Genomic DNA, 14337 nt, shown 5'->3' with positions numbered 1-14337 from the left:
AGGAAAACATATCTAATATCTCTCCCCATATATATACTTTCTCCAGGTCCTCTTTCTTCTGTCTTTCAGCATTCATATGCAATCTTCTTTGTCCTCATGTTTAACTAGTTTAAGCTCCTGGTGATCTAATGTTAAACCGCTTAATTAATCCTATCTAAGTCATCTAAGTAATTAATATTCCCTAATTACTTGATCTTAGCTTCCTCTTCATTATGTAATTGATTGTAATTGCTTAGACTAAGGATCTAAATAGCTACAGCTATCCTTGGTGTATATAAACCTCTTGCCTCTCTTCGGCAAATCCTTTACCAAATAGAATTGGAAAATTCGAAATCCTTTACCAACAAGGATTGGGAAACCCCAAAGAGACGGAAACCCAACCGCCCCAAATAGACACCCCCTCGCGTAAGTTTCCACATCCCACTCCTCTTTCCTGTTTCTTGAGAATTCTGGTGCCAAAACAATTTCTCAAGATGATGCAAGTCTACGGAAACCAGAGAGGTCCTTATGGACCAATCAAGAATTCTATGGGTTCTGTCAAGAATCAAGGTCCATGTAAACCACGCTATATGCCTTTTCCGGCTAATCACCGGAACCAGGTGCCATCGGTCGGTCATTTTCAGCCCCAATTTCTTCCACCTCGACCAAATTTCTACCCATCTCCACAAACCCTGGTGCCACCTTATTCATGTGGTGGGTACAATTTTCAAGGGCAGGGTGGTTCTACTTCAGCAAGTTCTGTCCCTCATCGTCTACCACCGCAAGGCGTATCTCCGGTTAACAGTGCTGGTCCAGTAGCCTCTGGTTTGCTTGGGTCTCTAATGGCACAAGGTGTGATCTCATTGAAAAATCAAAGCAGAGGAGTACTGGAGGGTACTAGTTCACTAAATTCTCTACCTCTTGTACCACAGCGAGATGCATTTCCTGTTCAAAATGCTGCTGCTGATGTTCCAGTAGTAGTTCTTGGTTTGATTGATTCTCTCCTGGCACAAGGTGTCATTTCGTTGAAGAGACAAAGCCCGGTACTGAAAGAGGAGAAGGATGCTGTGGTAGGATGTGAGTTTTCCGGCCTTGATCTAAATCTGCGTCACGAATCTGTGGTAATCAGCTTGTATGAGGGTGGTCTGCCAAGGCAATGTAAAAGCTGTGGCCTCCGGTTCAAGTGTGAAAAACAGCACAGCAGCCATATGGATTGGCATGTCAAGAAGAACCGGATGTCCAAAACCCGCAAGCAGAAGCCCTCTCGTAACCTTTATGCAACTACAAGCATGTGGCTTGTTACTGATGTAGAGGCTGAGACTGAGGCATTACCTTCTGGTGTAGTTTTGTGCGTTGCTGACACCAGTGGCGTGGCGGAAAAGAAAAGGAAGACTAGTGATGAAGAAATGGTTGTTCCTGCGGACGAGGATCAGAGTAAATGTGCCTTATGCACAGACGCTTTTGTTGAGTTTTATAGTCATGAGAAAGATGAGTGGATGTATAAAGGTGCTGTTTACTTGAATGCGCCTCAGGGGCCAGCTCCGGAGATGGATCGGTCACAGTTGGGTCCTATAGTCCATGCCAAATGCTGGTCGGAGGGTAGTAGGAAACGTCTGCGGAGGACTTGACTTAGAATTTCAAGGCTCAAGTGCAATGGGAACGAAGCTGCACATGCCCTCTGCCAAATTTTTTGTTTCGTTTATGAATTCAGTTGTGTGTATCAGGGGAATGTGTAAAATATATTTGAAATAGCAATTGTAAGTTCCTGGAGTTTCCAAAGGATTGTAGTGTTTGCTTCTGTCTCATTTTAATTGATATTCAATAAAATTGACGTCCGTTTCTCCAAAAATTTTGTACTCTTTTCTTGTAATCCTTCTCTCCATAACATGTACTCCAGTTCAGTTGTGTATCAGGGGAATGACAATGTACAATATATTTGAAATAGCAATTGTAATTATAAGTTCTTGGAGTTTCCAAAGGATTATTGACCAATTTGTACTCTTTGCTTCTGTTTACATTGTAATTGATATTCAATAAAATTGACGTCCATTTGTCAAAAAACTTTATACCCTTTCTTTTAGTCTCTCTCCATAATAACACGTACTCCAGTCAGACAACAAAGAAACGGAATCAGGATTCTGCTTAAGTTTTACCATTGAATTAATCTAAGAAAAAAATGGAAAATCAGAACTGCATTCTCTAGATGAAGGATTAAAGAAACAAAATGCACATAGAAACCTATCTAAATTGCATACATGTTGAACCAAAAACATAATCTTGTCGTGGTCAAAGAAAATTACAGATAGAAAATATAAGCATCAACTGGTCTGGTCTCATCTAAGAGACAATAGCAAGGCCTTCCCTAGTTATATAAACTACTAACAGTCGTGACGGATTCCCTACAAGGCCTTCTGGTCTCATCTGCCACAGAATCAGAATAAATATCAATCTCAACTGACATTGTTTCATTAAATCCAAAAGAACACAGTCAACGTAATTTCGACAGAAGAAAAGCATTAGTAACATTCAGTACCTTTTTCATCCCACTCAAACTACTGCAGCCACTTTCTCTGCAACCCCTTTTACAAGTTTCTGTGGAGAGTCACTCACAAGACTTCCAGTCTTCACATTTTTGGATTCCTCATATGCAGCTGCATGTACACCAAGTGAAGCACGACCAGATGGATCAGGGTTCTTGGACCATTCCGCGTCCCACTCCACAGCTTTTGCTGTGCTGCATGCCACACTTGGACCACCGGGAACTGTCGATCTCGCAGCATTCTGTCCATAAATAGCAAATTGAACATACTCAGGTAAACAAACAATGATGCAATTCAGTCAACTAACATTGTAAGAGATGGGAGGAAAGATGGTGGCTCACCTTTGGAAAATATTTCTCAAAGATAGTCCTATAGTAGTATCCTTCTTTTGTAGTCGGAGTGTTTTCAGGGTAGACAAAGCTTGCGTTCATCAACATTGAATCTGTTACCTGTCCATTTAGAAAGAAAGAAAAAAAAAGAATTATTAATTCTATGCAGCTAAGGAAGAATCAAGCATCTCTAGTGTCTGCTCAGTTGAGTTTTTAAGAAAGTGCACCTCTAACTTGAAATAGCGAACATGAAATAAATTCACAAAATGGGTAATTTTATCAAGCTAACTTTGAGACGTTATGTTGCAGAACTCTTAATCTGGACCACACAGTTCAACCAGAATTGATTTAACCACAGGTCCTGGTTGGAAGCATGGCAATATTATATAAGACCTAGTTGGAAAGAGAACATTTCTGTCCAAAATGTAAATGCAAGTAAAAAAATGCGACATACTTGTTTGTTGGCATGATCTTTCAAGCCATCAATCCAGCTGTAACCGACACCATCACTAAACCGCCCCTTCTGCCTGTGCAAGTTGTGCTATAACCCAAAAAGAGAGTAGAAAAGTTGACAATATATTAATTCTTCCATGAATATATTTGCACAACTATCCGAGAATGTGAAAATCTTCCCAGAAAAAATAAAAGAATATGCAAAACGATAATCCTGTATGACTAGATTAGCATAATGGTTGGGCAAAAGTAAAAAGTAGCAACCTTTAGTAAATATGGCTTCTGATCATCATCAAATGCTTTGCACAAGACCCAATTCTCAATTCTCCCAAGATCAGCCTTATCTGCAGTTACAAATGAAAGTATTTAGATGCATGAGTTTCATAGTAACTTTCAATTTTTATTAAATTTGGCACGAAAACAAGGCAATCCCAATAATGTCATTACTCATCACAGCATTGAGGGTATAATCTAATAAGACTAAGCATACCATAGACCATCCATTAGATTAGGCATATCAGGATATGTATGACACCTACAACTCAACATAAAATGGATTCATAAATGACAGAATTCATCACACACATGAAAATGTCATGATGGATAAGAAAAATAACTTCCATGAGGGAATGGGGAGAAAATAGTTGTAAATTTATATCCTTTAATAATAAGGAAAATGTCCACATGTACTAGATTTTCATAGTCATAACAAGATATTCCTATCCCAACAGTCTACAATGAGCCACCACTATGCCAAATGTCAGTAGGCTTCAACTCACTACAATACTTGAACTGTGTATAAAATTGGAGGGGGGGGGGGGGGGGGGGGGGAAGTTTAATGTCCATAGCAGTCTTGATGAATTCTTTGTCAAGAAACGGTACTCGAGCCTCAACACCCCAAGCTGAAGTCGATTTGTTGGCCCTCAGACAGTCGCACAGGTGAAGAGCTTTAATCTGTTGAATAGTCACAAAAATTCAGTAAGAAAAAGAAGTCATAATAGCCATCAATGGTAGTAAAATAAAATCCAGTAATATTGCAAGTACATAAACATATGGCACAAAAACAAGAGAAGAGAACAATCCAGAGATAGTTTATATGGAATACATTCTGGCATGTTTCTTGGTGAAACTCCTCCTTGTTTGGTGCCTTGTGGAAATACAAGTAGCCACCAAAGATTTCATCTGAACCTTCACCAGAAAGGACCATTTTTACTCCCAGAGATTTTATCTTACGAGACATAAGAAACATTGGAGTGCTGGCTCTGACAGTGGTCACATCATATGTCTCAATATGGTAGATAACTTCTTCAAGTGCATCTATGCCTTCCTGAGATATGAAGCAAAAATAGAAATTATTTCTTGTATTAGTATATATCCAGGCCTTTGCCTGGGATTACTGATGTAGAAAAAAATTGATGAAAAGTGAGAGAATGAGATAGATTGGAAGCAGTAGAATGAGTAGGAGCGAGAAAATCAGGGTAAACGCAATTTGTATTTCCAATCACCAATTAATATGACTATTCCGAATCCTATTTCAAGCAAACCTTAAATATCAATAAGGTAAAATTAAAACTGCAAAAGGAATACCTGAAGTCTAAACTTAAAAAAAAAAACCTAATTTCCACCTTGAGCATTAGTAAAAGTATTCTTCTTACATCCCTAATAAATTACGTGAACAGTAAAGTGAAACTTGTGATGATGAGTTCCAAGATAATCAGCAACTTCTCTTGCTGCTTTTAAATCTGGAGAACCCTGAAGATTGAAAGCATTTAAACATAGAGAAAAAGTATCAGAAAGACAATATCTTGGATAATAATTGACTACAAGAAAGTACATCTACAGCTTTCGGAATCAAAGTTTGCATCAAAGGTTATTGAACACCAACACCAAGAACCTTTCCCTTAACCTTTAAACATACCGAGTTAACAACTTTTATTGCACTTTGATGCAATTAGGTCTAAATAACAAGAAACCCAGCCATCGTTGAATTTTTATACTTGTTTAAAGAGGATTTAGGTTGTCTACCAAGTTTATAAACAGACATTTCTTGTTTATAAAATGAAAATAATGTGTAGGTAGCATTTTCTAGGCACTGTTGGGGAAAAAATATAGAGGGGAAGGGAAGAGGAAGGGAAGACACCATTCTGGTTATATAAAAAGACACTGCATTGGATCAAGTGTCACATTCAGTTATCGATATGAGAAGTATAGTTACCTCTAAGCCAACGCAAAAGGTATGTAATTGTGACCCCCACTGACGTGCAGCTTCTGATTTAGCCAAATAGCGACAAGCCACAGCAGCAACGAGTGACGAGTCCAATCCTCCGGACAAAAGAACACCGAATGGTACATCTGTCGTAAGTCTCTTTAACACTGCCTACAATATTGGGAAAACGAAAAAAAAAAAATGTAAGGATGTGTATGAAGCTAAATAGTGACAGCAAAATGAGACATGGAGGACAATTTAAATCTCTCTTAACAGAGCGCATATTTGATGATCATTCATAGCTTTGATCGATAAAGCTAAAGTGATATCTATATTCTTTGCATTAGACACCATTACTATAAAGCACTTTGCATTAGACACCATTACTATACAGCACTAGTTAAACTGTTATGCTAATATTATGAGACAAGGTAGGCAGAAAGAAATGATGTACATTATGCAAATTTTCAATAATTATACTAGGCATAAAATATTAAGAGGGAAATGATAAAAGTAGGAATGTATCTTCCAATCTAACAAATATAATATATATCAGAAGCAGCTTCTGAAGAGAAGTCAGACCTTTCTTTAAAATAGCATATTCATTTCAATTTTAAGCCAACTTACCAACAACATAATTAATCTCCCATGGGTTCTGCTATCATCTAGTAACTATGCATATATACCAAATTGGAGTTAATGAGACAATTAGCTTCCAAATGCAGATGTAATATTACCTGTTCTAGCACACTATGAACTGAGCATAAACACATGTTTAAGTAAAGCATATCAAACCCCAATCTCACTCATATACTACCAAAAAAAAAAAAATCCAATCAAGCAAGTTCCTCAAGTCACACCCAACTAGCAGAGCTGCAACACCAAGTAAATAATTCCCAGTACTAATATTAGCAGTGAAAAAAGTGGTATCAACCAAACTCTCCTTTTTAAGATTTCCTTTCCATGCCAGGGTCCACAAAAAGAACCAAATATAACAAGGTTTTGGTAAACAAAAGGAATAATCTATATAGTAGTCTCAGTAAGTTCCTCGAGTCTCCCCCAACTAGCAGAGTCGCACACCAACTAATTAACTCCCAACACTAATATTAGCAAGGAAAAAACTGGCATCAACCAAACTCTCCTTTTTAAGATTTCCTTTCACTGCCAGGATCCACACAAAGAACCAGATATAACAACAAGGTTTCGGTAAACAAAAGGAATGATCTACAAAGTAGTCTCAGTAACACAGTTCTCAAAACAAAATTACAAGAATGGAGTTTGATTTCTTACGTGATGGTTGCAACTAATCGATAAAGATAAGATAACAAAACAAAAAAGAAAAGAAGTAGGATTGTAAGTGGCACACATCAATGCATACCTTCTCAAAAGCCTAGCGTAAAACAATGGGATCATAAGGTTATGATGGTATCTTCTCCAAAAACCATTCTGGATTGTACCACCTTCTCAGCCCTCCTGCACACATAAATTTGTAAATACATACAGGTAGTTTGAAGAACATCTACTTAAGGCATAAAAAGTTGAATTTTTTTTTTAAATTCAGCTACTGTGAACTAAGAAGAAGCATCTTGAAAGTTATTAGTTAACCAAATGAATATACGAAAAGAAAGAAACTTCTGAACCCAGACTCTGAGAGTTTTCTAATTAACACTTACAGGCACGAAGTCTTTCTAGTAATATCAAACAAAGCCATATATTTTCTTATAAAGTATGTCCAAATCCCGAAGTATAAAGTGTATAATACAGTTTGTTAAAGTGGTTTTGTTTCTTCAAGTGAAAAAATAGAAGCATTTGTTCCCCTGCTTCTATATCACTGTCAAATGGGCAAAAACATCATAACAAGAAGCATTTTCTGACTAACAAGCTATTAGTTGATTCATGAATCCAAATCCTTATTAGTAACTAGAGCTCAGCTCAACTTACCTTGTTTGCCAGAGTATAGATGCCCAGGAGGAAAAGATATGAATCTTTCACAATCATCACTTATAGCTTTCATTTCTGACGCAAACCAAATTGATCCTGCAAAGAAAAAATAAAACAGCATAAATGTGCGAGATAATTAAAGGTTCAACATATCTAATGATCAAAGGTTAAATAAGACCTTGATCGGTTTAAAGGAGGGAGGTAACGAACACTATAATACAAAAACAAGCCACAGGCTCTTTTATCAGTGCAAAGAAATACTGAAGCAACATCCTACCAGTTTGGGAATTCAACACTCCAAATACCCATTTTTCCAAACTTCACCAAATTTGAAAACCAATTATCGAAAGACGCGAGGATCGTTTTCCCATACCTCATACAACACCGATTTCAACCAGAGTCGCTGGAATTTGTAGAACATTCACCGAAAAAAGAAAAAAAGAAAAAACTCAAAGCTTTTGAAATCCGAATCTCCTCCTCCCAGGTGTCGAAGTCTTCTTTCCACTGTCGATCTGAACCATTTTCCACCGGGAAGCTGCCGGAAGAGGGAGAAACTAACGGGACTTGTCGGGTTCTTCATGTTTTTTCATAAACGGGTCGAGATGCTTCTTGAGTTCGTCATTCTTGAAGCGGTGGAGATTCAAAATTCTTTTCCATTTAGTAATTTCAATAATTCTAAAACTTTTGAAAATTGTAATAAACAGCTTGGGTTTCATAAAAATCTCGATAATTACCATAGGCTCTTCACGTTCTGTATTTTATTATCGATTTTAAAATTTGAAGATTTCACCTTAAAAAAAAAAATTCTCTAGCACCTTAATAACTATTGAGCTTGTAAAATAATCTCTAGAATCTCACTTTACTTTGTTGAATATTTATGGGGCTCACAGAGTCTAAGAAATTTCCATAGAAAATTGGCGTTCCGAGTTCCGACCATGTAATTTGTACTATTTTAACAAAAATGAATTGAAAAAAATAGTGAAGATAGACTTTTTGAATAATTCTACTTTGATTAAAATAAATAATCATTTTAATTTTAGGATCCTTAATTTTACTAATTTATCGACTTTTTAATTTCAAATCTGTCGTTTTTCAATTATCTTTTAAATAGCACAAAATTCTTATATGCTGATTTAAGTTGTCTAGCATGTTTATTGGTTGTGGGAAAAAATACACTTCCAAAATGAACAAGGTTGAGGAAATGAAATTTCACAAATTCGACCATTAGATGTGATCAAAGCGGGGAAATATGGCTATGGTAAAAAATTTACATGTTTTTGTCGTTTCTACCTCGATCCACGTGGTCTGTAACGTCTCATACCTCAATTTACCAGAGTACTAGTCATTTGGGCGGTAAATGACGATTACTTTCACTTTTTACTTTGTTGAATACTTTTAGTGACACTAAAAGTTGACTTTTTCTTCGGGTCAAAATTTAAGAAAATTTTCTTCACAAAAGTTGTAGAGGACATTAAACCGAGTCTGCGCATATGTGGTACGCTTAAATCAGAGTTCATATGCAAAAGTTATGGCCAAAATACTAAAATTACTGTTTATAGTAACTTGCTATATATAGAGAAACTACTGTGGTAAGTTTCCATATTTTTCTAGAAACTTACCGAGCTCTCCTTTCTCCTCTCCATTCCCCATCGTGTTTTTCTTTCTGGGGTCTCCTTTGTCCGGCGATATCTTCCTCCACAGGCCTCCAATCGACTTATTCCAAAAGCAATTTTTCTCACCTTGACGTTGTCTATAACTTCTCAGAAGACATCGGGGTGAAAATCGAACTGTGGAGGGCGCTGTAAGGCTGAGAAGCTGCACAGCTCGAGCTGGAAATCACCTCCCTTCACCGGCTGATATCTTCCGATTCCGGCCACCTCCAGTGATAAACCTTAGTCCATTGTAAGCGCCTTGGGACGTAGATGATGCTCCCCGAAGCTTTTGCCGAGATTTGAAGCGTGGAGGAAGAATCGACGGTTTGAAGTTTGAGGTTACTATTCACGATTCGGGTTCAACCTTCCCCTTAATTGTTGAGGTACTTCCGCTCATTTTCTAACTTGGTCACAGTTGAAAGAATTAATGGGTGTGTTGAGAAGGTGCTACTGCCAAATTTTGGTGGCCATTGGAGTTGGTGGCAGTGGCAGCGGCGCCGCCACTATGGGTGGCGGTAGCGGCCGCTAGGGTAGCTTTTTAATTTCAATTTATGGCTAGTTAAATTTTATAATTATCATAGAGCTTATATATGAAGTTTGGTGAGAATTGGTGGAGTTTTGAATCGGTTATAAATTTCTAAAGATTTGGATTTCGGTTAATGTTAATCGTGAATCCGATTGTCGGATTTCCTCCATAATTGTTACATAGTCTGAAATCGACGAGTGGGCAGTGTTGGTGAAGTTTGGTTGGATGTGGAAGAGGTTTGGATATTAATCGGAATTTTCCCAAAGTTTAATAGTTTGGTTATTGGTTTTCGAGAATTCCACCGTTGGATTTCTCTCAACTTTGCCCTAGAACTTTGAATTAAAGAATTGGAGTTAATGATGAAGTTTTAGTTAAATTGGAAAAGAAATTGGAAGTTTGATTTAGGAGGATAAAATATTAGAATCATGTTTAAATTGTCGAATTGTCGCTTACGGAATATAATTGTGTACATGGAGACGTACCGAGCTTTTGCTCAATGAAGGAACTCATATACGTGATCGTCGGAATAGTACTGTGAGTGGACTTTTGTTTTTAAGCAAATGATGCATGCATTTATTTTGAAATTATTGGTTTATTTAATTATCGTTTTATTTATCGAGCATGATATTTTGTCTTGGATTATAATTGGACATTGATTTTTCATGAGTTTCGGATATGAACTTATTATGCTCGGATTTGGATTTATGATTTAATTTCAGAAATATGATTTATTTTCCGAGATTAATTATACATTATTTTCAATTATGATTCGGAAATGGATTTTGAGCCTTCGATAAGTATCTCCGATATATGCCTTTTATTTGAAAGCATGATTTTCGACGAATTATTTCCAATGTGATTTCCAGAATTATATTATTTATATTATGTTTCTATTCGTCGATTTGAGATTTCTGAAAGATTTTCGAAATGGGATTTCGATGGAATTAATTCTTGTTTATTTGTTCGATCTTTGGTTTTGGCATTGGGAATGCCTTAGTAATGATTTCGGTTTGAGAATTATGATTTTGTTTGATCTCGCCGTTCTGCTATTGATTTGAGATACTCCTGACGTGTGGGACACGTCGTTGGAAATTCAATTGCGAGAGTTGGGGAAGCTTTATGGATTTATGTGGTTTTCGGATTTTCTTTTGCCATACTTTGGGTGACTATTATCATTACTAGCATTGATTCGTCCGCCTTTGTGGCGAGGTGATGGGATCACCGAAACCCGTCCGCCTTTGTGGCGCTGGTTTACTGTCTTTGTGACAGTAATGCTGAAGCCCAGTATCCTAATCGCTACACATAGTGGCGTGTGGGTATATAACGGGAGTATATGGGAGTACTTTAGCCTGGGAGGCTCATTCGTATGGCTATCTTCTTCCCCTACTTTTATATTACTTCTGGGCTAGCGGGGTCTAGTCCGATGATACGATACTCAGCAGGTTTGAACTACAGTTTCCTGTTTCCTGGTTTAAAGATATACGTTTTATAAACGTTGCATGCATCGAGGTTTTATAAATTTAAATAAATGCGGGAAAGTATTACAACTTTACTTCTTTTAAATTATTTATCTAGTTGTTTATTTTTGTCCACTCATGTCACGCCCCCAAATCCAAGGCCAATATTGTACTGAAATATGGCTCTTGAATTTGTGACGTGAGTCAAAACAAATAAAATTTTCTTCTTGAATAAATCAACAGGAAGTAAAAGAAATTATATACATGTTTGAATAGTACTTTTATTAGAAAACTAATATCGGTAATATATTTACATAACCAAAGTTAAGCAAAATTCGAATTAGTACAGGTATTTACTAGAAATAGTAGTAGAAAAATATTATTTTATCTAGTAGGTTCATCCCGTTTCCCCAAAGCATCTACTCAATACCTGAAAACAAGAAGGTGTAGCATCATGAGCAACACAAGCCCAGTAAGTACACAACTTACATTCTTATATTAATGTGTCTTATAAGAAATTAAAACTGAACAACCAATTAAAATGTACCAAGAACCATTTATATGTTCATACAAATTCTTAAATATGTATATATACACACAATACACACACACACACACACACACACACACACATATATACAAATATATTCATTCGTGTGAATGGTTTGGTAATAAATCACAGTCACATATCCTTATCAAACCAACAAATATTGTAGCATTAGTATGTGAAATAACCTTAAAGCAATGCATGCTCGATTCTCTTTTTCACTTAGCACCGTGACATATTGATAATATATATTGCAGACAGATATTTGATCAAAATAATATAAGTACACTTATCTTTTTAGTGAATTTTCGGATTAACTGGTAACAAATCACAAATCCACACCTTCACATATTAAAAATATATTATAGATAGATATTTGATCAAAATAATATAAGTACACTTATCTTTTTAGTGAATTTTCAGATTAACTGGTAACAAATCACAAATCCACGTGTTAGGGTCTGACGTACTATACCCAAAACACGGGAAAACCAGGTTGACTGGTAACAAATCACAAATCCACGTGTTAGGGTCCGACGTACTATACCCAAAACACGGGAAAACCAGGTTGACTGGTAACAATTCATAAATCCAAGTACTAGGGTCCGACGTACTATACCCAAAATACGGGTAAGCCGCAGCATACCAAAGACACTACCAAAGTATGTATACTCAAAGTAAGCATCATTCCTAAGAGTATAATAGTGCACTATCTGAAGGGACTAGAGCCCACAGCTTAACTTCCACATAACACCAAAACACATTTACCAGTAATTCACTTAAGCACGGGGTAGTAGATAACACCCGGCTTCACAATTGTACTTCTCAGACATAATCAAATTCACAACATACAATCTTTATGAATTATAGATTGTAATACATGTATATGTACACACACATATAGATACATATACTTAGGAATAATCTCATATGAAAACATGTGTAACATAATTGTATATCACAAATAAGTAAATTCACTAGCAAACAACATAAATAAAAAGAAGCTTATACATAATTGAAATCAAGTAAAATAGGTAATAATAAAGCACAAGTATTAAATAAGTAACTATAAACAATTTAACAAAATTATATTATAGTTAGTATAAACATTAAAAAGAAGCTTATACATAATTGAAATCAAGTAAAATAGGTAATAATAAAGCACAAGCATTAAATAAGTAACTATAAACAATTTAACAAAATTATATTATAGTTAGTATTTCAGTCCTTATGTCCAAATCCATTGAAGTTCATCAACCATGTTCATGTTTCTCCGATTAGAGTCATCAAACTTCAAGATGTGTTATGTTGTCCATCACAAGTCCGAATTAGTCAAATGAGTACACCGTTTCAAAGGGTTTTTCACAAGGAATCCAATGGAATAAGTCATGTAGTCCAGATCAGAGTGATATAGTCCAGAAATGGTGAAGAACCATAACAGTGCAGAAACCGATATTTTTGATACTGTCCTTTGATGTCTAAGTAATTACATACTGTGTATTTTACCATTACTTCTCAAACTCTCCAGATCAGAAATAGAGGTCCTAAGCTTCAAATTGATATAAAGTTTGTAGAAAATGAATAAGAAATGAGGGAGATATGAATTTTTGAAGTTGTGATGGCTGTATGAGATTTCCAGCGAGTTTAAAAGTTGAAAACTTTGATTAGCCATAACTTCTTCATTTCTTAACCTTTTTTAGTGATTCAAAAGCCTAAATTGAAGAACTTTTGATGAGGAATTTAATACTGTAATTATTTTTGACAAAACAGATTTTGTTATGTACGAAAATACTGGTTTGCAGCAAAGCAGATCATTTTCCATCTTATCATTGATTATGTAGTTTGACAAATCTTAAAGACAAAAGAACATAAAAATGTATTCATGTACTTACTTAAGGAAATCAGAAGGTCTTGTGATCAAACTTTGGACTTCTTTCACAAAAAGGAAACTTCTTAAGAGAAATAGGATGAAGGATTTGTGTGAAGAACTTTTAGTTGAGTTTTCTCTTAAACTAAGGGAGTTTTAGATCAATTTTGCATTTGATCTTCAAGCTTGTAGGAAGTATGATCAGATCATATGCTTAAATAGGCTAGAATTAAGCATAAAATAAGTAAGTGACTAATTATTATAAGGTGAGTGACTAATTACTATTTAGGTTAAATGATTAAAAGGTAAGATAAAATTAAAAAAAAAAGTAATAAAAGAAAGAAAGCATAAATCCACTTGCTAAATATATATATATATACATATATATATATATATATATATATGTATGTATGTATGTACACACACATCCATATGCACATTTACCCAATTAATAAGTAAAGAACTTTAGTGCTTTCTTAAGGTAAAAAAAATTACAATAATTAGTACTAAAATGACATGCATCACAAAAATAACATAGATAATAATTTTGAGTTTGAAAACAAATATTGAGTGTACACAAGTAATACGAACTAATGTATTTTAGAAAGTTTACTAGAACTCTAATATAAAAAAAAATTACCTATATAACTTGTAAGTATAGCATGTGGTATCATCGGTTTCTAAACGGAAAAAAAAATGCTTAGAAGATACTTGGATTATTTCTAAGTTTAAGGTATCTTAGAGTGCTCTACAGTGATACTAAGTTTCGGGTTATTACAACGCACACTAACGTGTTTTCAATACTTTTCCCCTGGGCCCTTCGGTTTCAAATGCTCAGTT

The 14337-nt window shown here is 35.6% G+C and overlaps 2 protein-coding genes across 2 annotated transcripts; one reads left to right on the top strand and one right to left on the bottom strand.

Moving 5' to 3' along the window:
* The first annotated feature begins 94 nt into the window (after positions 1 to 94).
* LOC112185747 (polyadenylation and cleavage factor homolog 4) lies at positions 95 to 1853 on the top strand. The gene has a single exon (XM_024324059.2). It carries the CDS (start codon positions 474 to 476, stop codon positions 1605 to 1607), a length of 1134 nt encoding a protein of 377 aa, XP_024179827.1. The 5' UTR covers positions 95 to 473; the 3' UTR covers positions 1608 to 1853.
* Positions 1854 to 2145: 292 nt separating this feature from the next.
* LOC112184000 (asparagine synthetase [glutamine-hydrolyzing] 2-like) lies at positions 2146 to 9098 on the bottom strand. Its single transcript, XM_024322309.2, is given in 12 exon segments — positions 2146 to 2400; positions 2513 to 2760; positions 2861 to 2968; positions 3303 to 3389; positions 3566 to 3645; positions 4081 to 4255; positions 4407 to 4628; positions 4973 to 5053; positions 5517 to 5678; positions 6886 to 6980; positions 7449 to 7544; positions 9068 to 9098. Coding segments are annotated over 11 exon segments (1371 nt in total). The 3' UTR covers positions 2146 to 2400; positions 2513 to 2526.
* Positions 9099 to 14337: the final 5239 nt, after the last annotated feature.

The sequence above is a fragment of the Rosa chinensis genome, chromosome 2 (genome assembly GCF_002994745.2).
Source record: "Rosa chinensis cultivar Old Blush chromosome 2, RchiOBHm-V2, whole genome shotgun sequence".
Classification (NCBI taxonomy): Eukaryota; Viridiplantae; Streptophyta; class Magnoliopsida; order Rosales; family Rosaceae; genus Rosa; species Rosa chinensis.
The sequence above is the reverse complement of the archived record's forward strand: the minus strand, read 5'-3'. Positions and strand labels throughout refer to the sequence as shown.

Bases quoted from the DNA above. Each gene is read 5' to 3' on its own strand.
- LOC112185747 (XM_024324059.2), top strand. From the start codon at position 474: ATGATGCAAGTCTACGGAAACCAGAGAGGTCCTTATGGACCAATCAAG.